Raw genomic sequence first — 27,901 nt, forward strand, 5'->3', positions numbered from 1 at the left:
TTTTGATGTTGTCAAAATAAAACAAATGATATAAATATAACACATGCCATTTGTTTTCTTGTATAATGACTTTTTCTAAGTACCCAAGGGCCGGTACAGACGGACTGCAATCCGACTGCAACTTGTATGGGAACTGCCAGCGTGCAGTTTCCATACAAATAGCAGTAGGGTTCCAGTCCTTCGGTATCGGCCCCAAAGAATTAACTGTGAGGCAAATAAAACTCACAATCGATATGTACTTTCGTCTTTATTTTATTCTTAAACAAAATACAGTCCGCTACAATTAACACTATTAGCTAAATCACAAACGGTGTTTTGGTATTTATAATCTTAGAATTCTAATAAATATAAACAATCATATTTATACAGCCTCTATAGGCATGTAGTGCCAATAGGCACATTATAATATACTTACATGTAATAATAAAAACATACCGTAAAACGACCCATCTAGTACAGTAGGTACCTACTACAAATATGGTCAAAGAACGCCAAATAGAACAGAATAGCAAACATTTAATGAGACCTATGTCTATAAGATCGAAACGGTCTAAAAAGGAGACAAATCTTCTATTTTTTATAATATAAAAATAGTTTGCATTAGAACGCGATATTCAATTAGTCACATCTGAACACATTGGAGTTAAATTTGGACCATACTGGGGAGCTTTTACAGTATATAGTTAATTAGGTGGTGGTATAGTACTTTGGCCTATGTTTGAAACAAACCTTATTTCAAATAAAACTCACCCAGAATTACCCATAGAAACAATTTTTCAATTTCTAGGTATAAGGATTGATGTAAAAAATGTTAAGCAGGTATGGAACTATGGATGACTCCATACCATAGTATACAAAACTAACTTAAATTTATTAACCACATAGCCCAGTTTCTCGCGGGCAAAAATCTATACCAGTAATACCGACTCAATGAGGGCTATCGTTTTTTTGCTCACCAGTTGGCGCCTCTGTTGATGGTGGTCCAAAAGACTAAAGAACAGCTGTCAGTCATTGAAGTGACAAGTGACATTTGACATTTCGAAGTATGGAAAAGACAACCATCTACACTAGCGCCCCTAGCGGCGATTTCATACGCGTTAGCCCTCATTTCTAAATCAAATATGCACGCCCTAAATCATATAAGTATAAAAATATGCTGGTACACCGATTTTTCAATTTCTAGGATTGATGTAAAAAATGTTAAGCAGGTATGGAACTATGGATGACTCCATACCATAGTATACAAAACTAACTTAAATTTATTAACCACATAGCCCAGTTTCTCGCGGGCAAAATTCTATACCAGTAATACCGACTCAATGAGGGCTATCGTTTTTTTGCTCACCAGTTGGCGCCTCTGTTCTTCTTCTTCTTTTAAAATTATGGCTTCAGCCCAGTGGGACTATTTCGCCAGTATCAAGGTATTGAGAGGTTTACAAACGACAAAAATTGTACGGTTGTACAAGACAGTGTACGGTGATTTGTTAGCTCTTGTAAATCGATAGCTAGACTTTACAAGAAGCACGTGGACTACCGGCCGTTGACTCCAAGATGGTGGTTAAACGCGCTTCAAAATTAATTCTCCATTCACTGCACACTACCACATTAGTTTACTGTATAATAAGCTATCGATATTACACTTTAAACAATATTATCTGTTGATGGTGGTCCAAAAAACTAAAGAACAGCTGTCAGTCATTGAAGTGACAAGTGACATTTGACATTTCGAAGTATGGAAAAGACCACCATCTACACTAGCGCCCCTAGCGGCGATTTCATACGCGTTAGCCCTCATTTCTAAATCATATATGCACGCCCTAAATCATATAAGTATAAAAATATGCTGGTACACCGATCACGCATGGACTTAAATATTTTATTAAAATATTTCTACTCCATAATACAATAGTATACTTTATGTATAAATAAGGGTATATTTATAAGGCAAAACACTATACGTACATCGCTTAATACTACTATAGTGAATTATGTACATAAACCTTTCTAAATGGAAATGATAGCGTTTCGTTTCGTTTTCTTCAAACGATTTTGGCATCTTGGCTACGTCCACTGTAGTTTACATCCGAAAGCCACTTTTACGCAGCGTACTACGTAGTCGAACAACACGCGAACGCGAAGCGAAGCGATGCAGAGCGGGGTGAATCAATCCTTTGATACCTATAGAAGTGTCCTACGTGGGCGATCTCGATGCGAACGCGAACGCCGTGGGCCCGCCGCGTCGTGTCGCTTCGCTTCGCGTTCGCGAGTTGTTCGCGAACAACTCGTGTCTTACGTAAGTAAGACGTTGCGTTAAGGGGTCCACTGACTATCAGTCCGCCGGACAATATCGGCCTGTCAGTTGTTCGGAACTGTCAAATTTTTGTTCTAACTGACAGGCCGATATCGTCCGGCGGACTGATAGTCTGTGGGCCCCTTAAGGCTCTCTGCAGCGAGCAGCAACCTTTTAGAGTTGAATTCCATTAATTTTCAAGTGTCTTTGGTTGAGGTATGTACCTGTCTTATCACTACACCTTATAAAACAAAGTCCACCACCGCGTCTGTGTGTCTGTCTGTTTGTATGTTCGCGATAAACTCAAAAACTACTGCCTACTGAACGGATTTTCATGCGGTTCTTATGCACCTATCAATAGGAATTCTTGAGGAAGGTTTGACGCAGTCGTTAAGTGTATTTGTTAAGGTTTTGTGTAACCCGTGCGAAGCCGGGGCGGGTCGCTAGTTACATTTATAAAACGAATAACAAAAAGTTTAGAAGAATAAGGGTCGGTTGCACCAAACTGTTTGGCATCTTTAAAGAGTTCGCTAAATTGTATTGTACGAAAAGTTTCATAGTAAACCGCCGCGGCGCGCCGGGTGACGTTGATCAATCTGTCAAGTGCGGATGGTGCAACTGGCACTATGTTTTGTTCTGACAGATTTAAGCTTCTGTTTCTAAGTCGGCCTCAATCTCTTCTGGCGTCCGCAGGTCGATTGCGAACCTCTTCTTCAGGCTGGGTGGCCTCTCGTCCAGTTCTGAAAGAACAAAATAACATTGTAATTGTAACATGGCAAACCTACATAGTACATATTTTGTTCCAAATAGCACAAATCTGATTTTATTTATTTGTTGTGACTCAATGCTTATGATTTGTGTTAACAGTATTAACGAGGGCTGCGTTTAATGCAGCCCTTTCTTTTGGTTTAAAATTGAAGACGCATGTTGAAGCTACTTATTTTCTGGATATTTACTCCTGAAGTTTTTATCTGCTTGCGCCTGGTGAGCCCGCGTAGCCCGCAGTAGCACCCGCTGCCGGAATTCATCGTTCGGCTCAACGAAGATTGGAATTCGGAAACGTTAAGGCCAGTGACGATATTTTATTCGGTTAGACTCGTGTACTGACAGATACTAGTTTAATTAATTGTACATATTTCATCCAAAGGGGGGGGGGGGGGGGGCGCCAAAATGGACAAAAAGCAGCAGCAAGGAAACTTTTGTCAGTCTTCAGGTGGCGCAAATCTGGTGACTGCCCCGGGCGCCATATCCTCTAGCTACGCCCCTGCGCTGACATAACAATTGGACCCCGGTATGTCCGTAAACTACGTCCAAGAGAGAGGAAGGACCTCCACCTTACAGAAAACCGCAGCCAAATAACACTAGACCCTACTCATAGTGTTGTGTTCCTGGCGGTGAGTAAGGTTGCCATCAGAGCTCAACGAGGGTGCGGAGTGATATAGGGCTGGCAACGCGCATGTAACTCCTCTGGATTTCCAGGCGTATACGGGTGATTAGGCTACGAAGACTGCTTAACATCAGGCGGGCCGTATGCTTGTTTGCCACCGACGTAGTATAATATTATATATGGTTCAAATTCATATAGCAACTCATTCAGAGATTACCTGCCTAGGCCTACGTGCTAACCGTTCTACACGACCTTAAAGTATCTTTCTTGCTATTATTAATTGTGGTATTTTCTATAAAAAGGGACGTTATTGTCGATGGCGCTTACGCCATTATTAACGATGCTCCGATATAAATACAATGCCGCGCGACGCTGTGCGGCGTAAGCGCCATCGACAATAAGGTCCCTTTTCATAGAAAATGCCCCAATTTATTATACAAGTGGCTTTATGATTTAATTCACCTGGAGTGGTCTGCATTTCTTTCACCCTTCTAGAATAGTCCTGGAAAGCAGCCGCCAGCGCATACGTCAGTCGCCTCGCCGCGTTTCTGGAAATAAAAGAAACAAACAGATGTAGGATATTATTACTGGGGGCGAAATTAATGACGGAGGGAGTTCCTATATCGATAAACTCAATCATCGATGTTTATTGCTCCAAAATCGGAGATTTAATATAAACTTTGTTTTTTTTTAAAGGTGATTCTATAAAACATTTATTTACATAGCTACAAGATATATATGTGCAGTGGTACTACGTAAACGAAATTAATAACTAGCTTAAATCTAAAATAGGATGCTGGCGGCATTTCCTCGCTGTATCGCATAAAAAAAATGACATTGTGGTAGGTAACCAACACCTTGTAATACCATGGTTGCAATAAACGATTATGATTATGATTATTATGTTGATATATCTTCTTCTCTTCTTCGTCTTTGCCTTTATCCCATTATTTGGGGTCGGCTCTCCTCGTTCTCATGCGCCAGGACCGTCTGTCCTGGGTTGTCTGTGGATTTAATTGGGCTCGTTCTAAATCCTTTGACACGGTGGACCACCAAGTAGCAGGCCGGCGCCCTGGTCCTCTTTTGGTTTCCTGAAGGGCCAGGGGCAGTGCCAGTGGGCAGTGTATTATTATTATTATGTTCGTCCTTTACATAATCTCGGGACCATGGGGTCCCGGACATTTGGAAGGCGTGCGTGGGGCCGAAGCCAACACGCAGAGGCCCCTTGTAAAAAGACAATTTACTCTAAAAGGTGATGTGACACCAACCGACGATTATCCCTGTATGCACTATAGTAGTGCACCCAAGGACAAGCCCCGGTTAGTGCAGGACTATTGCAATGATAAGAAACAAAATAAACTAGGCTATTGTGTTGAGATGTTAGTGTACTGGTTACCGGGTCTATGGAAATACTATGGCACCTGCCCCAATCTATGTTTAAAAACACGAAAAAAATGGACAGGTGGTGACTCGCCAACTCACAATATGGGTCCCCGAAAACGGCCGCTCGCACGGAGCGACAAGGGGACAACATCGCGTGAGTGGCTCAGGGTGTGGAGAGGTGTGCACCGCTTTCTACCCAGTGGCTGTAAACACTCACAGCCACTGTGCCAACTCGCGTCTTATGCATATTTCACTTCCACCCTGCGAGCATATAGCTCTGACACCCCACTCTGGACGGCCGGTAAAGGCAAGCCAGAGGTGAGAGTCCTGCGGCCCCTGCTCAGTGTTCACTCCAGCCGGCCAATGAAGGCAAGCCGGAGGGAGGGGCCTGACCGACTCTCGGGGGTATGGGACCCAAGGGACGTCACTTCCCATTCAGCTCGCCACAAGCTGCCCTGGGGGCTTATTATTATTATTATTATTATTTTAAATTATAATATAATATTATGTTGATATATATGCCGAGTTAAAGTAGACCATCATAATCATAATGGAAACTTATTAAATATATTAATAACGGGTCACTCACGTATTTTAAGTCGAAAAACGCTCGACATGTTTCACTCCGTACCGAGGAGTGTCATCAGCTAGGCGCAGTCTGCGCCGGCCCGTCACCGTCAACGCAAGCTCCTGATGACACTACTCGGTACGGAGTGAAACATGTCGAGCGTTTTTCGACTTAAAATACGTGAGTGACCCGTTATTAATATATTTAATATGTCTGTGTCTCACGGAAGTTTTGTTAATAATAATGGAAACTGTTGGCGCACATCAATTGTCTGGGAACCAAGAAGGCACATTTTACGGTGATATATATTTTTCACAACATTTATCTATGTTATCTACATCTGTTACGAAAGTCTAATGCTGAGAGCTAAAAGATAGGGAAAAGATAACAAATATTTGCCTGTGTTTAGCACTTTGATAGGCCACGTGAGAAACGTATCAAGTAGAAGTTCCCGTCGAGTAATAAATATAGTTTGTCAAGGGACTGTCTCATTTGGGGCGTAGACGGAGAGTCATACTGTCTTTGTCTTGCACTGGTGCTGGCGCCCAGAAGAAGGGATGATTGTAGTTTTTTTTGTTCTTATTTACTGACAAGATTTGCTTGACCAACTATACATAGATCTATAGATATATCTATATATATATATATCTATATATATAGATTTCATTGTTTTTTTCCATTTTCCACCACGAACAGTTATAGGGGACAATGAAATAGTAATTTGTTTTACAAGGGGGTCAAAGCGTCTTCTTTGTCTCATGATAATGTTCAGGGTTAAACAAACTTTGCTACCGAGTGAAACACAAAATTTGCACACTTACTCTTGCAATGACATAAGATCATCCTGTCTCACCTGGACTCGCACACGAAGGCATGACATTCAAAGGGATTCATGCCCGTAACATTAGATCATGGAAAACACTCTCGTGTACAACAAGTCCTGGACACCGTAGGAGATGAACTCGATGTTGAAGAAGACAGACATGTGCTCAAAGTATTTATAACGAGGACATACAGAACTGTGTTACATTTATGCTGACCCCCCACACTAGGCATAGCCTGACTTGATGAAATGAAAACAAAAACAGTAGATCTTACTTAGACTCACAGACGAAGATATGACATTCGAAGGGATTCAAACCCTTAACATCAGCATTGTCTTTAACGATGATCATGGAAAAGACTCTCGTGTACAACAAGTCCTGGACGCCGGAGGAAATGGACTCGATGTTGAAGAAAACAGACATGTGCTCACAGTATTTATAACGAGGACATAAAGAACTGTATTACATTTATGCTGACCCCCACATTAAGCATAACCTGTCTTGATGAAATGAAAACAAAAACATAGATCTTACCTAGACTCACAGACGAAGGCATGACATTCGAAGGGATTCAAGCCCTTAACATCAGCATTGTCTTTTACGATGATCATGGAAAAAAAACTCTTGTGTAGACCAAGTCCTGGTCACCGTAGGAAATGGACTTGATGTTGAAGAAGACAGGCATGTGCTCAAAGTATTTGTAACGAGGACATAGAAAACCTGTGTTACATTTATGCTGACCCCCACACTAGGCATAACCTGTCATGATGAAATGAAAACAAAAACATAGATCTTACCTAGACTCACAGACGAAGGCATGACATTCGAAAGGATTCAAGCCCTTAACATCAGCGTTGTCTTTAACGATGATCATGGAAAAGACTCTTGTATACACTAAGTCCTGGACGCCGTAGGAGATGGACTCGATGTTGAAGAAGACGGACATGTGTTCGAAGTCGCGCTTGGGGCCGTGGTGGATGCTCTCCAAGTGGACGCCGTCCACGGTGATCACCAGTTTCACGATGGGGAGGATTTGACCTGAAAATATTGAATGGAATATGTATAAATTATTTGAAAACACAAACACAGAAGAGAAGAATAAACAGAAACACGTCATAGGAAAGAGAAAGTGCCAACAAAAGGGCTCAGCATGAGATGCTGGCGACTTCCAGCGCTAATCTTCCGATGAGATCCGGTGAAACAATCACGACAGGTAACAAAAATAATCAACAAAGAAGAAGAAAAAACATAAAATAGGCAGAAATCAATTTAGATATGATGAACAAGATTAAATAATAGACCTGTACCAATAACTTCTGAGGTTATAAGAATATTAATGTTGCTTATTTTTTATATATAGTTTCCAGACCATATACTAAACCTAAAAATAATATTTTGTGTCATCCTAGGTATTTGCTTAGGTAGAAATTTAGGTATTTCTTTTTTCAATCAGCATTCTGTAAAAAAAATATTCGAGACGAAATTCTTTGTTTCCCTGTAAAGGCAAAGTGGCTTCCGACGTACACACGCATTTTGTGTCATTTTCATCCACGGCTATAATGGCATTTAATAAATACCTAATATTGATCCTAAAACGCCTAAAAAAATATTAGAGTCGATAAGTGAAGTGTTGTACTTTACAGAACATTGTTATATGTTATTCAAACAAATCTGTGTCAAATTCATCCACCGCTTTTATTTAAAAAAAAATTTTTTCTAATTAACACCCTGTATCTGCCACAAAAAAAAATTCATATTATTAAGTTTACGTCTACAATATTATAATACCACATTGAGACATCATTCATAATTTGGGTCATTTTGATCCACGGTTTTTTTCCTATCTGGCAAAATAAAACTCAATTGAGCAAGAAGGGCGTGCGCGGGGAAGGGTACCTACGCGGGTGGGGTGCTCATTATACTTGCCGCAATATCAGCTGGCGACTGAGATCTTAATACTATCTCCTTTACCCTTGTTAAGACCAACCAAGAGTGAAAGAGATGGCATTATGAGCTGTCTCGCCACTTAGTTTTGCGATACAGTGTATTTATTTCATTCGGAGGCATAATTACATTGTCTTATCAATCTTACCGTAGTAGGTATATAAATATAATTAAAAATAAACTGTAGGCTGCACTCCTCATACTGACCAACATTTGTGACGTTCCTAATCAAAAGGTACCAATTTCTCTGACAGGTTATTTGTATAAAGATATAATCAAATTTCGTCTTTATGGTAAACGACAAAGTGGTACCTACCTTTTGATTGAGAATGTCAAATCAGCGACTTAAAAAATACTTTTGTTTCGATTTTTAGTAGACTTTTTAAGTTTATTTTAAGACGCAATTTATTGCGATTTTTGTTATGTTTAAGCGTGGCAAGCAACATTAATTACAATGATGATGATGTTCATTAAATACAATATTTTTTCATACTATACTGAACTGTCACCCTATACATGAGAATGAACAGCGCCCTCTTGACAATGATCATATATTACTGGTCAGGCTTTAATATGTGTCATAATTTAGTAGTCCCCTTTGTGGATTATAAGTTTCCGAGTTACAGCAGTTTAGTGAAAGCGTTTTTTTTTTAATATAAATTAAGGGTTGAATAAAGAGGAAAGAAAATTTGATTATTTTTGCGCTACGACGTACGGTTTAGTAGATACAGCCCTATAAAGTTTTTTTTATTGTTTTTTTTTCTTTTTTACATTGTGTTTTTTGTATATTACTTTGGGGTTTTATAAAGGGGAACGAAAATTTAATTATTTTTGCCCTACGACGCATGGTTTAGGAGATCAAGCCCTATAAAAAAAAATCTCTTTTTTTTTTGCGTTTTTTTGTGTATAAATTAATGGTTATATAAAGGGGACCGAAAAGTTGATTATTTTTGCGCTACGACGCACGGTTTAGGAGATACAGCCCTATATAGATTTTTTTCTTTTTCTTTTTTAGGTTTTTAAATCTTAATTAAGGGCTTCTTAAGGGCAACGAAAATTTGATTATTTTTGTATAGGGGAACGAAAGTTTTGTTATTTTTGCGCTACCACGCACGGTTTAGGAGATATAGCTCTATAAAGTTTTTTTTTTTGTTTTTTTTGTTGCGTTGTTTTTAAATATAAATTAATGGTTACATAAACGGGACCGAAACGTTTATTTTTGCGCTACGACGCACGGTTTAGGAGATACAGCCCTATAAAGATTTTTTCCTCTTTTTTTCTTTTTTGCGTTTTTAAATCTTAATTAGGGGCTTCTTAAAGGGGAGCGAAAATTTTATTATTTTTGCGCTACGACGCATGGTTTAGGAGATACAGTCCTATATTTTTTTTTACAATGCATGTGCTCGAAAAGTGCGTTTCCTACGGAGCCATATCGTGCGGAAAGTACTGCTTTTCCGCACTAGTGCTTTTTGTTTTCAATTTTTTTTTACAGTACATATGGTGCTACTTTCTCGCACTAGTGCGGAAAAGAGCACTTACCGTGCATATGTCGAAAGTTTAAAGGGCCATATGTACTGTAAAACGTACGATACACGTGCGAATAGGTAATTCGCAACTCGTGTCGATTTAAAACACTCCTTATAATAATTAAACTTATTTGCCATGATATGTTTTTTTATTTACTCGCACAATGCATAGTAAAACATTGTATGATACACGTGCGTAAAGATGATTTCCGCACTTGTTGCATAAATAGCAATTTTTTTTATCAAAGAATGAAAGAAAGTCACGGTATTAATAACCAAATTTTACTTTAGTGGTACCTTTTCCCTATCACTGTCACAAATGTATGTGGCGTTCACGTAAACGCGATATTTTTAAGATTTCCCTGCGCAATGTTGCCAGCTCGCTCGCAAATCAAACATGTACTTACAGTTCTTTTGCATAATGGTGACATTGTACAATATCTATAAGTTTTAAATAGGTAAAAGATAATTCGACGCATTCTTTGCTTGCTTGTTGCTTGTTGTTGTGTTGTTTGCGTAACTTCTTTGAATAAGTTGCGTTAATTTGGCGCACAGGCGAAGTAAACATGCGTTGCGTACGGCAAGGTCACCCGCGGCCCCACCCTGCACGGCCTCCGTTGCCCATTCAGACCGCCCGCTAGCTTCGTTCGAACGCAAATAATATTTTTGTAATATTTGTTTAAGCAGTGGATGCAAGTGACACAAATTCATACATCTTATTTATCCCGCATTTCAAATTAATAAGATGTAAACTCTAATATCTTTAATATTCTTTTGTAACGGTGACAGCCTGTTACATAAAAATCATCAAATATCTTATGAAGCTATGCCTTAATAAGACACAAAATCATTTAATGGACCTATTTAAACGATTAAATTCGACCTAAGTAATTTTTTTTAACTCTAATTTTTTTTTGTGTCATTTAGAATATTATGACATAGTATCAGATTGCAGTGGACGTAATTGACACAAACTATGTTTTCACACTAAAAACACTATCCTAAATGCAACACAGTTACATGTTTTCTCTCGAATATTTTTTTCTCTAAAATAATTCAAAATAAAAAATAATTACCACAAAATAACAAATTACTAGAAAAGCAAATTATATATATGACACAAAACAAAATGTAAGATTTACATCTTAACAAAGTATTCATAAGCGAAAACAGAATTGACTTTAATATTTTTATAACCTAGGGGTCAAAATATAGCCAGCGGTACAGGTCTAATAAACTATATTTTGAGAAACTCTTCATGGATAAACGTAGTTCGTCAGATCTTTTTAGCAGTTGTGTCTGGCGGAATAATCTGTCTATGTATGACGGAAATCAGGCACACTAAACTTGTGTCTGCTTGCGATATGTCCGGCCATTCCCGCAATACATTGACAGATTCGTCTACCAGACAAATCTGTCGGATAAATCTGTACGTACATCCCTAAATAGGGCCTATGAAAATTATCGATTTCAAAATTTTATTCTTACCTGGTGGTATAGCCTTAGCCGCAGCTACCATCAGGTCCACTGGCTTCCTCGTATGTTTGATACCCCACAGCCCTCGTGCATCGCTCTGCCCGAGGTATTTTACCTGAAACATTAGAATTTCCAAATATACATAAATTGTCTAGATTAAGTATAGCATAAGTATGTAAAAATAATTTGAAAAAACCCTTGTTGTGGCAATAAATTATTTATCTATCTATCTATCAAATTTAGAGTATAAAAACTCGTCAAGGAACCCTCAGATAAAAATGTGCCCACTAAAATAATTATTCACTTTACAAAGATGGAAAACTTTGACAAATATTTTGAATATTTATTATCACTAAAATTTAAAACTAAAATAATTTAACTAAAACAAAACGTATATTAAAATCATTTAGTTACATAATTATATGTACAGAGGTATCATTATACCACAATTAAATAATTTCACGGTTTAGAATCACTTGTTTTAGTCACTCGCGCGAAATGTTTCGGAGAGCCTAGGTCTCCTTTCTCAAGCACTAATTGTGCGAGCAGCGTTCACGACGACCGTGTTTGCGTACCGTGTAAACCGTGATTTTTTTTAATGTTAGTATGTCTCACAACAGTTAAAATTCTAGGTACCACGATACAAATACTAAACTAAATTAATAACTTTGAGGCATCATTTTTCATTTTCATTGTACCAAGAATGCTGGCGGCACTTCCTCGTTGTATCGCAAAGCTGATTGTTGTGCGAGGAAGCCGCCAGTTCTTCGGTCGCCAGTTACGTCTGACGTATATTATGTTCAATATATTCTCCTAACTTCACACACACACAAACGTCTATTATTATCAACCGCTGCAGTAAATTTTTTGTCAAAGCGTTTTTGGATCACTGTATTTTGTGACGTTTACTTTTGTTTTGACATGGTTTAGATCCAGTAGTTGAATGCTCTGGTTTGACGTACTTATCACATTGTCATCGAATAACAGGAGCCCTTTTATTCTGAACGAAAGTACCTATAATCAACCATCAGAGCAAAAACGGGCAGCACACACTTTCTATTGTCGCCTAACGGTCCATATTGTGTGTAATGAGTATGCTAAACGCGTCGCTGTTTTGACTCTTTGAGGTGCACTAGCTGCATATAGGTGCAAAAAAACCTATCTAGCTATCACGGTTCATGAGATACTGGTGACAGACAGACAGACAGATGGACAGTAGAGTCTTAGTATTAGGGTCCCGTCCCTTTAGGTACGGAACCGTAAAAATCGGGTTTGTAAAATCGTGTTCCTTGTATAACATAATAAATAATGGATAAATATCTGGGAGACCGAGCTTTGCTCGGAAAACATAGGGGCCCACTGACTATCAGTCCGCCGGACGATATCGGCCTGTCAGTTAGAACAAAAATTTAACAGTTTCGAACAACTGACAGGCCGATATCGTCCGGCGGACTGATAGTCAGTGGGCCCCTTAAAAACTCAAAAATGCGCGTTTTCCCAGAGATAAGACCTAGCTAGATAGATTTTTCGCCCCCGAAAACCCCCATATAGCAAATAAATGTCATCGAAATCGTGAGAGCCGTTTTCGAGATCCCCGAAATTGTAGTGCTAGTGTGCATTCCCATTGCCAGGGAGGTTTTGGGATTATACTGAGCAACTTTTACTATGGGACCAATATCATAGGAAGTTTACTTCATAATAGGGTTTTATATCGAATAGATACTACTGAGCCCTAAAACTTTAAAAAACTGTTATTTTTTTAAACAAACCTTATAATGGTGATATCGGTTAAGATCTTTTGGTGATGAATTTAAATTAAGCCGAGAACCTTTAAGTATGTACTCAAAATGCGTTTAGGATGCAAATTAAATATTAAGTAGGTAGGTATTAGGAAACGGAAGACGGTTTTTTTTTTAAATTCGGTACTTGTGTCAATAATAACTTTTTAATACTGAACACAACACAAGCACAAAAGAATTAGTGATATTCAGAATTATAATGTTTATAATAGGATAATTAGGATATTACTTGCTACGGGTTTGAAAAAATATTGTTATTGAATCATAAGAAGGAAAGTGGACAACAGCATCTCAATCTCAATACAATGTAGTCCCCATTTTCCTCTCTGGATAGGTATTAAGACGAAAGTGGAGGACCTGCGCGAAATCGCGCCTTTTCATACAAACGTAGTCCTCATTTTCCTGTCTGGATATTATAATCATAAAATCGCATAGCTATGGTATTGTGTAAAAATATTTTCCGTAATGTCAATATCCAGGGAGGAAAATGGGGATTACGTTTGTATGGAGAAACGGCAGCTGTTTCCTCTTAACATTGCTTATAAAAATCGAAATCGAAATTTTCCACTTCCACAAACTGTTAACCATAACCACAGATTATATAATACTATACTAGTACCATAACCCATAAAGCGAGTATGGATGGTATAGAAAGGATGCACATCTCTTATGGCAGAATTGTTGCAAAAGTGACCGCTTTCAACAGTTTCAACTTTAAATAATAGTTCCTAATCTCTCCGGTGGCGCTAGTTAGGCTCTGGGACATAAGCCATATAAGGCAACAAATAACCCGACCAAATTATGTAGGTTGTTTTTGGTAGTATTTCGGTGTATGGTGGCGCCGCCTAATTACTATTATTTGATGGACACTTTTCATACATAGAGATTTGGCTCCTTTATCTAGTCTCCATGAAAGCGAGGCAATTGGACCACGGCCGCCATATTCTATAGGCCGGATGTGACGTCACTGATGCATGCTAGATTAAAACCGTATATCCCATTACATATTAGTGTAATGACCTCGTGTGTGACGACTGTACTTGTGAGGTTGCAAAAGCTTTGTCCCGACAGGTGTTCAAAAAGGTCGGAACAGTCGGAAGGTCTAATCATGTCCGAGTTACACCAGGGGTGCGAAACTCATCGCTGCGGGCAAACTCGGCTCCGTTCGGCTCAGCATTGCTCCGAGCAATTATTAGGGTTCATATCTTAACGTCCCTTTGCGTGCACGACCACCAAAGATAGATATAACTCCGTAATATATGGATACAGTCTAAGGAAAAAACGTGCCTCGAAAATCAAGAAAATTTGATTCTCGTTCAGAGGGCGCTACTAGCTTTGGCCTACTGTCGTATAGATGGCGTTGACGGTTTCGTTTGTTATTTAACAATTTTAACGCATATCAGTGAAAGAACATGGGTCAAAATCATAAAAATAATTAATGCAAATAAAAAAAAACATTTATCCATATTTAAATACATTTTATCGTATTTTTATAAATCTTCATTTTTAGTTTTAAAGTGTGTCGACAGATGGCAGTGAATTTACTGGGGTTACAAAATTTACTATAACAGTACCGCTCTAGTATAAGTGACTCTATGACGACCACAGATAAGATAATGAGTTGAATTTTGACAACCCTAAATAGCCGATAGGGATAGTGCCATATATTAGAAATGGACATCATGATTCAACCCTGAACCGATAGTGCCATATATTAGAAATGGACATCATGATTCGACCCTGAACCGATAGTGCCATATATTAGAAATGGACATCATGATTCGACCCTGAACCGATAGTGCCATATATTAGAAATGGACATCATGATTCAACCCTGAACCGATAGTGCCATATATTAGAAATGGACATCATGATTCAACCCTGAACCGATAGTGCCATATATTAGAAATGGACATCATGATTCAACCCTGAACCGATAGTGCCATATATTAGAAATGGACATCATGATTCAACCCTGAACCGATAGTGCCATATATTAGAAATGGACATCATGATTCGACCCTGAACCGCTGTCAAACTTCGGTTTTGTAGGAAGTTTCCTTTAGTAGTACTATTATTTATTCTGTTTCTACACTATTCTTCGCTCCGTGCATGACTGTGTCACCGCCCTAGTGGGTGTGGGAATTACTGCTTGTTTGACAGATGGCAGCTGTCAAATAGTATGGAGATATCGTCCCACGAGTTCATATTTCCACTACGTCGTGCGTTGGCGTCACTTGTATTCTCCCCACTGGCCCCCAGCACCAACTTCGCACATTTACCCTACCCTAGACCCTATATGGCTGACACCTGAGACGTTAAATCTTATCTTAGACTTGCGTACATAAAACAGTGACAATGACTAATTTGTAGCTCACAAAGCCACTAGCATTAATATAGGTATACGTTTGTTAAATACGAACCGGTATGAACATATGTATAGCTAATCGTAGTAAGTACGCATGCACCGTGACGATCCACATATTAGCCAATCAGACACTATAATTCAACATTACATTACACAACATGGCGACTAGTATACCTTACTTGAACTCCGTACCATTCGTGAACTAAATCATCTCTAGAAAAATCTTAGTAGCGCTGGTAGCGTGATTCAGCATTTTTACGGAGCACCACCATCTAACGACAAGTTCGTGAACTAAACAAAAATTGGATGATCCTGGGGTCATTATCCCAATAAAACTCTTAATAGCGCGATGTAGGATTTTGACTATACTAAACAGCGCCATCTAACGAACAATTCTTAAACTATTTAAACGAATATTGTCTGAGCTTGGAGTCATTATCTCAAGAAAAATCTTGATAGCGCGATGTAGGATTTTGACTATACGGAACAGCGCCATCTAACGATGAATTCGTTAACTAAAGTTCATTCGTTTAGTCGTTTTTCGGCTGTTTAAAAATCCTAAGGCCGGAGCTCAGGCTACACTGGCTTGCCTAAAAACTCGACTAGCCCCAGCTTGCCCAGCCCGAATGCACACAGGTGTGAGCCAATGGGCAACAGAGCGGAACTTTTTTTATCGGTTACGCGTTTTTGAACTTAGCCATATTATCATACCCTTAAAGGGGCCCACTTATTATCAGTCCGCCGGACGATATCGGCCTGTCAGTTATTCGGAACTGACAAATTTTTATTCTAACTGACAGGCCGATATCGTCCGGCGGACTGATAATAAGTGGGCCCCTTTAGCGTAAAGGATACGACAGGGCTTTGTGTTAAAACAAGCGATAATATGGCTAAATAAAGTATTGAATGAATGAATGAAATTATTTCCATATAAGGTTAAAACATTTAAAACGAATTACATAATAGTATATGATTAAATTAAATTAAGACTTACTACCACTACTTACTAGACTTAGACTCTTTGTTTTGTATTGGGTGCTTATTCACTTGTAAGCAAAAAAATATACTTACGCTTTTATGTAAGTATAAAACTTTTCAAGCCTCAATTAGTTAATTCATGTTTTTAGGGTTCCGTACCCAAAGGGTAAAAACGGGACCTTATTACTAAGACTTCGCTGTCCGTGTAAATATTTAAGTGGGGCTCTAATTACAGACGTGATTTTTAAAGACCTCTTTTGCAAAATTTCACTTACCCCCCCCCCCCCCTCGTTGTACAATGTTGAACAGTTTCTAATTGATATAAGTTATAACACACGAAAGATATAACTATCGGATTTCCTACTGCAAAACCATTATCAGTAATTACATTATCGATTAGGTATATATATGATTACGCGTGTAAGTGATTAACTATACTTGGAGAAATTCGTAAATCGTGTCGATTTATTATTTGATATTAACCAGTCGCTTTTCGGTGAAGGAAAACATCGTGAGGAAACCGAACTCATCCCGATAATGGCCTAATTTAGGTACTACCCTCTGGGTTGGAAGGTCAGATGGCAGTTCGTAAAAACTAGTGCCTACGCCAATTCTTGGGATTAGTTGCCAAGCGGACCCCAGGCTCCCATGAGTCGTGTCAAAAATCCGGGATAACGCCAGGACGATGAACTCGTGTCGATTTTAAATTTAAAAACTCTCTTCGATCGTGTTTTAATTTAAATTAATTCGCTTCGAATTTCCTATTTTTCGCACTTGTATCGTAATGTAGTATTTATTGCACCACAAAAGAAAAATTTAATAACATATTTACAATGTAAATAAAGGTAGCAACAGGCGGTCTTATCGCTATAAGCGATCTCTTACAGACAATAACCTTATTACGACTTATTATAAATATGGGGCATTTTCTATGAAAAGGGACCTTATTGTCGATGGCGCTTACGCTGTACACCGTCGTGCGGCATTGTATTTATATCGGAGCATCGTTAATAATGGCGTAAGCGCCATCGACAATAAGGTCCCTTTTTATAGAAAATACCACATATATATTTTAGTACTACTTATTATAACTACTTATTATAAATACTTATATATTTTGTGGTGGAGGGGCACCCACTTTTTACAGTCGTGTATCTTTATCTACACTGTCTAGTGTGAATTTAGATATTTACCTGGAATGAAATCGGCAGGTCTTCCACGACCACAGGACCCTCGTGTTCCGCCATTTTGTTTAGGTTTTCTTGTAACTCACGGTAAGTCTATCCGAAAATCCATTATTTAATACCTGAAAACATTAATTACAGGATTAGGCTATAAATTCTGTGAAGCATAAATTAAAATCTAATGTTTAGCGTGTTAATATGTAAAACACAAATCAAAATATTTCATGCGGTGATGAGGGCACGTGTGGCTTCCTTTTGGGAGAGGCTGGGGCGCTCACAGAATGAAATTTTGAAAACCATTTTTAGGGATCCGGATAGCCTATTTTTCCGATATTGGCTGTCTGTACGCCGAGATGAGAATCGGAAATAACGTCGTATGATGTACTTGTGACATATTTGCAATTTATTTATAGTAAGCTTAGTTAAGTAGTAATTAGTGTTAAATAGTGTAATTGTAGTTGTCTGCAAATTTTTCATGGGTGATCCTTGCCTGTTATTAAACGTTTTATTTATTTTATTTATAAAACTAATTTGATTTCTCTCGCTAACTCGCTATACCGTAATCCAGTAAAGGATTCGTTTAAGAGGTGCAAGCACGTAGGTACTGCTCGCCCTTAGAGTTAGTCAAAGGCGCCTAGACTTTCAAAGATAGCATACTTTAGAGAATTTGGGACGGGTACCGCCGTGGCCGGGTGGTCTAGTGGTCAGGACTCAGGACGTTAGCCGTGTAAGTTGAAGACGCGAGTTCGATTCCCGCCTCGGCCACCGGTGGATATGGTCACGTTTTCTTTAGTGTATGATATCTATTTCAGTTTATAATCGAATGTTTAGGTAATTATGCACTTTTTACTTAAGGCCGTTCCATCGGTTTGACGCTGTCTTTGTCACATTTCGCAAGAAAGAACGGGAAAGAACATACGCGCCAAGTGTCAATTTTGATAGAATTTTGACGGTTTTTATTTATTTTAAAAACGTTACCTTACAATATCGAAATTCTAAAGCTATGAAATTACTATTTATGTTAAGATTGTTTTTTCTTCTTTTTTTTATAGTATCACATAATAAATAACCGAGTAAAGTAGGATTAAAAGTCCGAGTTAGTTACTTTGGAAATTAATTGTATCGAGCGAAGTGTCATAATTCGTGTATCGGAAGCTATGTTGTTAAAGATAATATACGTCTACGAAAATCAAAAAACATGATCATATAAGGAGATTTTTCGCCTTGTGGCTTTAGGGAACCGCCTTAAGTTAAATTCTATATATGTATAAACGTAAGTATAGTAATACAGCTACCACAGTTTGACACTGACATAAAGGCTATCGAGAAAGTAACTTACTTTCTATGCATTTCGCTCGTACTCGCATATTACCGCGAGTCAGATGTATATTGTGCAACATGGGGGGTAAGTGTAATTTTGCAAATGAGGCCTTTAGATACACGACAGCCGCAGGCTGGAGTGCATTAAAGACTCGAATTTGCAATATTCTTACCCCCGGAGTTACACACAATGTTTTTCATCACACTTGCGAAGAAAAAACTAAACTTTAAGCGAAATCATCCTTAAATTCGGTGACATTTCAAACATTTGTCCGCCATTTTGAAACGTTTTGGCAGTTTAGGCATCGAAGGCACAGACCCATCGGCATACAGCCACATTTAAAAATTATGTAAAAATATTTTAAACGGCTATTAAATTAATTAAATTAAATATTTTTCGGTGGTATTGTCGGTGAGAAGACTGCTAGGCTCAAATGGGACTGGGCCGGTCACGTCTGCCGCATGCATCCAGACAGATGGGCTAGCATAGCCACCAAATGGATGCCAGAAGAGGGGCGCGGACCCGGCAGGCCCAGACGGAGATGGCGCGACGACCTAGACACCTTTCTCAACAACTGGCCGGAGGAGGCTCTATATCGGGAGTCGTGGAAGACAAGCTCTCCCCTTGTCTCGGCCTTTGCTCAGCAGTGGGACACCATAATAGGCTAGTAAAAAAAAAATATATTTTTAAGCAAACAAAAATATTAAGTTTTAAACGTCTTATTTTATAAGTAAAATGGTAAAACTCATTTGTACCTAGGTAATTCATATGAATAAGTAACATAATTAAAAAAAAGCTATAACTCACGAGTGAGTTATAGCTTTTTTTTTCACAATCCATTACTCACACGGGAACAATATAGGCCTTTGTCCTTCAGTACACCTGCATGAAATAAGATCTTTTTCGAGCAAGTGTGATGAAAAGTAAATTACGTAGACTTAGCGTAAGTACCCAGGTAGCAAAATGACGTCAGCGACGTCATAATGACGGCATTATTACGTCATAATGACGTCGCTGACGTCATAATGACGTATAAATGCTACTGGGGTATATGTCAGTTTTGGCACTGTCAATGGACTTACTAACGTTGTCTGGCCCCGTCAGTCACACTCGATAAACTTAAGTTTACTTGGCGAATGTAAGTTGCAAAAGTCAGTAGAATCACTGGACTGGATCCATAAGGGTCTCGCCCTAAAGGTCAACTTTACCGTCCCCGTGGGAAAAAATAACTGGTTTTATGACCTGTACATACAGACATACACCTGGTTTCAGGTTGGGCATAAATGCTTTCCTAATATGTCCGGATGTTCTCCTCTACAGGGGCCCGTTTATCAAAAGCTTGTAGCTTGTAATACAAGCGGAACTCACTTTTTTACCGCTTTTGTTAGAAAAGGACTTCCACTTGTATTACGGGCTACAAGTTTTTGATAAACAGGGCACTGGTCGTAATTCTCAACCGATTCTCGTGACATTTTGTGTGGAGAGGGCCTACCGCTAACCACGTTCGACGTGTTACCTATCTGTCGCACTTGTAAATTCGTACGTAAGTGTGACAGGGAGGCAACACGTCGAAGTGGTTTGCAGTAGGCCCCCGGGTTCGACGACTAAATAGATTTTTTTTGTGGATTCAGTTTCTGTTTTTTTTTGTTTTTCTTCTTTTTTTTCAAAATGGCGGTGCTAAAATGTGTCTGAATAAAGATTATTAATTTTTACATTTATTCAATTAAAAGCTATTGTCGCGAGGTCTACAGCTCACAGAGCCACTAGTTAACTTCAAATGTGAATTGTTACTACGTTCTTCTACAAATAGGTGAATTAATGTATCTATCAACAACTAAAAACCGCAAACAGCAAACTTAAAAATCTTAACTTTATTTTAAACTAGCTTTTGCCCGCGACTTCGTCTGCGTGGACTTAGTAACCCCAGCTAGATTAAGAATAGCGCCTGAAGAAAGTCTTATAGCAATTATTCAATTTGAGCATATTATGCACACAAATTAGCAGATACTTCATTAATTATCTCAATTCCACCCCGCTTTTTACTTACTTAAGGGATGATTTTCGGGATAAAAACTATCTCTATGCCAAATTTCATCTAAATCGATTCAGCGGTTTAAGCGTGAAGAGGGAACACACAGACAGACAGACAGACAGACAGACTTTCGCATTTATAATATTAGTATGGATTAGTATGGATTGAACGAGTAATATCTGATCAGTGCCCAATCAGGTTTCGAATTTTAAAATTGGAACGTGTCTACGCATTACGCACCTGTCTACAACGGTCGCACAACTGTTCCACCCCCAAACGCAGCAGGTGGGGTGCTACCGAAAATACAGTCATCATTCTTTATTAGTAATACTTTTACCTGTAAGGTACAAAAGCTGTACTCAAGCCTTAGATGGCCCGTAGTTCTTTTTTAGGGTTCCGTACCCAAAGGTTAAAAACGGGACCTTATTACTAAGACTGCGCTGTCCGTCTGTCCGTCTGGCCGTCTGTCCGTCTAGACCGTCTGTCTGTCACCAGGCTGTATCTCATGAACCGTGATAGCTAGACAGTTCAAATTTTCACAGATGACGTATTTCTGTTGCCGCTATAACAACAAATACTAAAAAGTACGGAACCCTCGGTGGGCGAGTCTGACTCGCACTTGGCCGGTTTTTTCTTTTATTTATTTTTTATGATCCTGCAGTTTTTTCTATGGTGCTTATCGTACATGGACGCCAAAAAAAAACATTAAAACTAAAACCGGACGTCACAGCAGGGGGAGGGATTTGCCAAATCTGACCAAGTGTGACAGGAGGGGTCAAAAAATCTAGAAATTCGTGTGACGTAATTAATGGATGACCCCTAAGCTTTAGCAACGTTCGCAGACGTTTCTGCTCGATACAAAATTAATCATAGAAATTTGACGTTTTAGTGACACTTACACACTTTGTCATTGCTAAGTCTGGGGAGAGTTAGCTTGGCCCGAGTCTATGTGTGTTTAAATAAAATAACATCACAATATATTCAGTGTAATAAACAGTAAACCATAATATATGACGTTTTCAACCAAAAGGTACCACATTGTCGGTTGTCTACAAGGTTGATTTCTACTTGAAGCTATATGGAAATAGCGCGTTACTGACAAGCGACAATAAGTACTCTTTTGGTTGAAAATGGCACATAATGTTCTTGGATTCTTATCTTTCGCATACTATAATAAATACGCATTTCGCAAAAGTGACACACTTCGCTACTATGTACTCTATGTAGTAATACACTTGAGTAAATACTTAGTAATTTAAAAGCAGACAATAGGTAGGTACTTTGTTGTGTTCGCAAGTTAATCATGTTACAAACTTTGTCTAGAAAAAAATCCGAGTTAGGTGAAGCGTATTTCGGGTAGTTTCGTATGTCAACTCCGAAAATCAGATGAAAATCACCCTTAATACTATCATAATAAGAGTCCCTTTTCGGAATTATCCGACGGTTTTCGATATTCAAAATTATCCAAATACATCTTAAGGGGCCCCCTGACTATCAGTCCGCCGGACGATATCGGCCTGTCAGTTGTTCGGAACTGTAAAATTTTTGTTCTAACTGACAGGCCGATATCGTCCGGCGGACTGATAGTCAGTGTGCCCCTTTAAATACAAAAAGTGACAGTCTTGCCCCTATACGGGGGTTTTCAGAACAAAAGTGTACCATTTAATTTTTTTTTCGATAAAATAACAACTTTTGGGTTATTTCGACTCAGAATCACGAGGACTATCGATTTAAACAAAGAAAAAAGTGTCCGCAGTTTCTCATACAAATTTTGGGTGTCAGTTTTTTGACGGTCCATACAAAATGTATGTGAAAATGCGTTACAAAACTTTCCTTTATTTCGCACATTTTTTTCCCTATTTAAATCGATAGTCCTCGTAATTGGTTTTTGGTAAAAATCGTGATTTAGTTTTTCGAAAAAAGTAAATGGTACAATTTTAATTTTAAATGCCCATAAATTAGAGTTAGACCAAGAAAAGTCTGCAACGATTTTGATAGCACACGCAGTGCAAGTGTTATTTATACGTCATAATTTGTGACGTTTTTAACCAAAAGGTACCACATTGTCGGTTGTCGATAAGGTTGATTTCTAATTGAAGCTATATGGAAATAGCGCCTTACTTACAAGCGACAATAAGTACCTTTTTGGTTGAAAATGGCACATTACATAGAAGTTTGACATTTAAAATAACACTTGCACTGCGTATGCTGTCAAAATCGCTGCAGACTTCTTGGTTTAACTCTATTATGTTTTTACACGAATACGGTAGAGCGTAGAGCCAAATAGATAGATAGATAGATAGACAGATAAACCATTTATTCGTTTGCCACAATACACACATATTAAAACAGAAGAAACACAGGAGATACAAAAAAAGCAACATTTAGATAAAAAAAAAAACTTAAAAAAATAAACCGTAGAATTGCTGTGTGCGTTGCAGCAAAACAAAAGGGTTCTGGCTCAGTTATATACTCCGCTCTTTCGAGCGAAGCACTGGTAAAGGGGCCCACTGACTATCAGTCCGCCGGACGATATCGGCCTGTCAGTTGTTCGGAACTGTCAAATTTTTGTTCTAACTGACAGGCCGATATCGTCCAGCGAACTGATAGTCAGTGGGCCCCTTAATTCTGCTAGAACCCAGGTCACTAACAGACTATCAATGTAGAAATTATAATGTTATAATAGTAATGAATAATTGGCCTATTTCTAATAAAATTGCCATTATAATGTCTAAATAGAATAGATGTGTCGTAGGGATGTGCAAATTGTGCAAATAGAACTATGCATTATGGTTTTTGCGGTTTATGTGCAGACACGTTCAGTCATAGACATAGTATAGTAGTTATAGACATGAAACTGAGCGACCAGGGGTAAGAGAAAGACATATTCATGTATTGACAGGTTAATGTATGGCTGCATAATCCTTTTTCTCTTTCACTCTTATACATTTCGGTATTTCAGGACCAGCTGAATAAGCTCGAGCGCCTCCAGAATCTCGGTATAAGGTTTATATTTGGTCTGCGCAAATTTGACCATGTGTCACAGTTCCGTTCTCAGCTCAAGTGGCTTCCTATTCGTCTTCGCCGTGACTCTCATGTTCTCGCCCTTCTCTATGGCATTCTTTTTAACCCCGCTACACCACCTTATCTCAAAGAGCGTTTCAAGTATCTCTCTTCTATCAGATGTTCTCAGACTCATATTCTTGCTCCTCCCTCATCTACTTCTAAATTTTATAATAGCTCTTTTACCTTCCGGGCTGTTCGGCTGTGGAATGCTTTACCAGTAGAATTAAGATTAGCTAAATCTCTCCCCATATTCAAAAATCAGCTAAAACTATACTTTCTATCTCTGCCTTAAGTTGCCATTTTATATATTGTATATATGCTTGTATAAATATATATTATATATATATATATATTGTATTGTATATTTATTTGTGTGTTAGGTTTCGTTTTAATACTTATATGTATAAGTAGTAATTGTAGTATGTGTGTTTGTGTTTAATAGTCTCCATATTTAGCTCTTTGCACTACCTGTTGACTTTTGTATGAGTTCTACATTTCCTGCTACCCAAAGGTTGTCTGGAAGAGATCGCTTTTTAGCGATAAGACCGCCTGTTGTTACCTGGTTCCATTTTTTCTTTAAATATTTCTTTGTAGTTTTACATGTTTGTAAAATGTATAATTTTGGTGCAATAAAGAATATTTACTTACTTACTTACTTATTTCGCCATCGCTTCCTACCTATGCTGCCATAACCCGACCATGAAAAAAAACCAGGTCGGTGATAAGGATAAAGCATGGCACTATTTTCTCTTTCCTCTTAAGGAACACAATAAGACTATCTTTCTCTATCAAAGAGTGTCAGGCCCTTGCGTTCAGTCAATGTATTTGTCAAACAAGCTGTTTGACAAACCCCTTCAATGTTTCAATTTATTGAAAATAAGTGTTGGTAAAACTATTTGCCATAGGGAACCCTAATTTCCCCGTTGGAGCCCAACTTCGCCCTAGTAAATTATTAAAATTATAATTTTACCAAGAAAAAAATGTCCTTTGAATTCACAATTAATATAGCTGCGTGCAATTCATTTTAAAGTAAAAAAATACATATTTTATAATACAATACATACATACAGCGATACAGGCAACAGGGTGATGGGGACTTGGACCGGGCATGGCCACAGAATATATAATAGGCATGGCACAGAACGTGTTTTAGGTTAGATAGTTTTAAGGATGTATATTTAGATTTAATTTTTGATAGATTAGATTAGATGATTTATTTCATGAAAGACAATTACATTATAAGTTTGCATTAATTGCAAAAATATTAGAATATCTATCATAATCGTCAAAATAAAAATGAAAATAACAACAATACTAATGAAATAAAGTTATAGCTCCAATAAGGATTGTCAACACAATTACAATAAGAGTAAGTAGGTAAATATTTACAAATCCAAAATATAAGTAAATTTACAATGTCACAACTTACACTAAACAATAAAAACCCAACACAAGAAACAATAAAAATAGAAATAGGTATTGGATACACATATATGTAATGTAAAAATAACAATATTTGGTGACTCATTTAAATAAAGGGTTTTATTATAAGAAATAATTACAATGAGCAATGGAATTAGCTATAGCAATACCAATAGAAAAAAAACTAAGATATGTACCTAAAATTATAACTTATCCTTAGCTTCAGCTAAGTTTTATAATACCCAAACTTCGCCGAATAATTTCTAGTTGGTATCAGACGCTAAAACTGACTGATTTCATTATTTTTATGACTTTGAACGTTGTTTATATTTCGCATATTCTTTAACTAGTTACGATAAGAATAAAATGAATTACACGATGAAACAAAAATTGTAGCCATATACTTCATAGGTATATGTAACTATTTCTTTATAAAAACTGTCCAAGCAAATGTATACTTTATTAAGCTGTTTATAAGAGATATATTAAGTTGACTATGATTTGTTATCATAGTGATATAGGTGATAAGACAGATAAGTCTATCTTTGTTGGGTTAGTTAATCATTTTATATGATAAAACTATAGATAAAATAAATAAAACGCCCTTTAGTCTATAAACTGAAATAAATGTCATATATGTGCTATTTTCAACCAAAAGGGTACTTATTGTCGGTTGTCAATAAGACGCTATTTCCATAAAGCTTCAATTTGGAATCAACCTTATCGAAAAGCGACAATGTGGTACCTTCCCAAGTAGCAAAGTGACGTCAGCGACGTCAAAATGACGTAACAATGACGTCATTATGACGCCATAAAGACGTCGCTGACGTCATAATGACGTATGAATGCTACCTGGGTTTTAGTTGAAAACGTCACATTAAAGAAAAAAAAATCGGCCAAGTGCAAGTCGGACTCGCGCACCGAGGGTTCCGTACTTTTTTGTATTTGTTGTTATAGCGGCAACAGAAATACATCATCTGTGAAAATTTCAACTGTCTAGCTATCACGGTTCATGAGATACAGCCTGGTGACAGACAGACGGACAGACGGACAGAGGAGTCTTAGTAATAGGGTCCCGCTTTTACCCTTTGGGTACGGAACCCTAAAAAGTGACGAAGCCCTCCAGCGGTGAAGGCAAAAATATTTAATCTAATAATTTGATTTGTTTTCAAAGTTGTCTCCTAAGCTACCTAGGTAATGATGAGTACTTAGTTAGTAGGTAAGGTACAGTCAGATGCAGAAAAAAGGTACCCCCCTGCATAGAAGTTTGTTGGCAGGGAGGGGGTTACCTTTTCTCTGCAGCGGACCGTACATATAATTAGATATGTTGGACATATTAATATGGAAAACAGATTTTCCTTTATTTTATGCATTTTGAGATAAGTCTTATGATGGCTAATGGGTACAATAAGTAATATTTTGTTTAGGTTACTGATTTTTTTCTGATTTTCCTTAAAATATGTGAGTTATTATAAAAACAATACCTCCCTCCCCCGCTCCCATCCGTTTCTTCAGGGAAGATAAGTTTTTATCTGGTGTAGTACGTATTATATCATCTGTGGTAGTACTAACCTAGAGACCAGGGTAAGTCTGCAACGATTTTGATCGCGCAGTGCAAGTGTTATTTATTAGTAATTTTGAAGTTTATCTGACGCACTGCAGGTGCTACCGAAAAAGTTGCAGACTTATCTTGGTCTAACTAATAAAAATTAAAATATCTTTAGGTAGAAAAAGTAATGATTTTTTTCAAATTAAAGTCAATGCTTTCGAAATTATTGCATAGAAAAATGAAATAATTAAACTTTACATACCTATGCTATGCAATACCGAGTCGTGATACCTGATATGCAATACTGAATTTTAAATAGTAGGTAATATAACCTACAAAAGCAATAAACTTTTACGTACTTAATTTACGAGTGTTAACTGCAAAACACCAATAAAATACTTACATAAAAAAAAAACGATCCAACACTAAAACTTCTTAAAACTATAAAAGCACTGGCCACCAAAAACACAAAAAAGTAAAAATTAAAAACAAGTTCACGCGGGAAACGTCCACTTCGCTTCGCGGTACAAGAGTGAATACGAAATTGAATTTTCAAAATCGGAACAAACAATAACCGTTGTAACTTGGTCTGTGAAATTGTATAGAAATCACCCTTTTTTATCTGTTTTTGTACTAAGATAGAGCGGGAAGGGAGACCAAGTTATGATAGCCAGTGCTTTACGTGCAAAAATGTTGAATGCGGTGTCATCGTATGAAATTGAGTCGTGATGCATTGAGATTAGATTGTGTTTTTAAAATTTGAGTGCATAGATAAGTTTGACGA

At 37.8% G+C, this 27,901-nt stretch overlaps 1 protein-coding gene across 2 annotated transcripts; it reads right to left on the reverse strand.

The window, feature by feature from the left end:
• Positions 1–231: 231 nt before the first annotated feature.
• LOC134752876 (uncharacterized) lies at positions 232–27,660 on the reverse strand. 2 transcript variants are annotated; one of them, XM_063688646.1, is made up of 6 exons: positions 27,517–27,660; positions 17,737–17,849; positions 11,411–11,513; positions 7,250–7,490; positions 4,140–4,225; positions 232–3,030 (listed from the first exon to the last, which is right to left on the reverse strand). In XM_063688646.1, the coding sequence occupies exons 2-6, from the start codon at positions 17,788–17,790 to the stop codon at positions 2,936–2,938; spliced, it is 579 nt and encodes a 192-aa protein (XP_063544716.1). In that variant the 5' UTR covers positions 17,791–17,849; positions 27,517–27,660; the 3' UTR covers positions 232–2,935. The 2 variants fall into 2 exon arrangements, with proteins under 2 accessions (XP_063544716.1, XP_063544717.1); XM_063688647.1 differs by having other exon boundaries at positions 27,521–27,655.
• Between the last annotated feature and the right edge of the window lie 241 nt (positions 27,661–27,901).

The sequence above is a fragment of the Cydia strobilella genome, chromosome 25 (assembly GCF_947568885.1).
Source record: "Cydia strobilella chromosome 25, ilCydStro3.1, whole genome shotgun sequence".
NCBI lineage: Eukaryota > Metazoa > Arthropoda > Insecta > Lepidoptera > Tortricidae > Cydia > Cydia strobilella.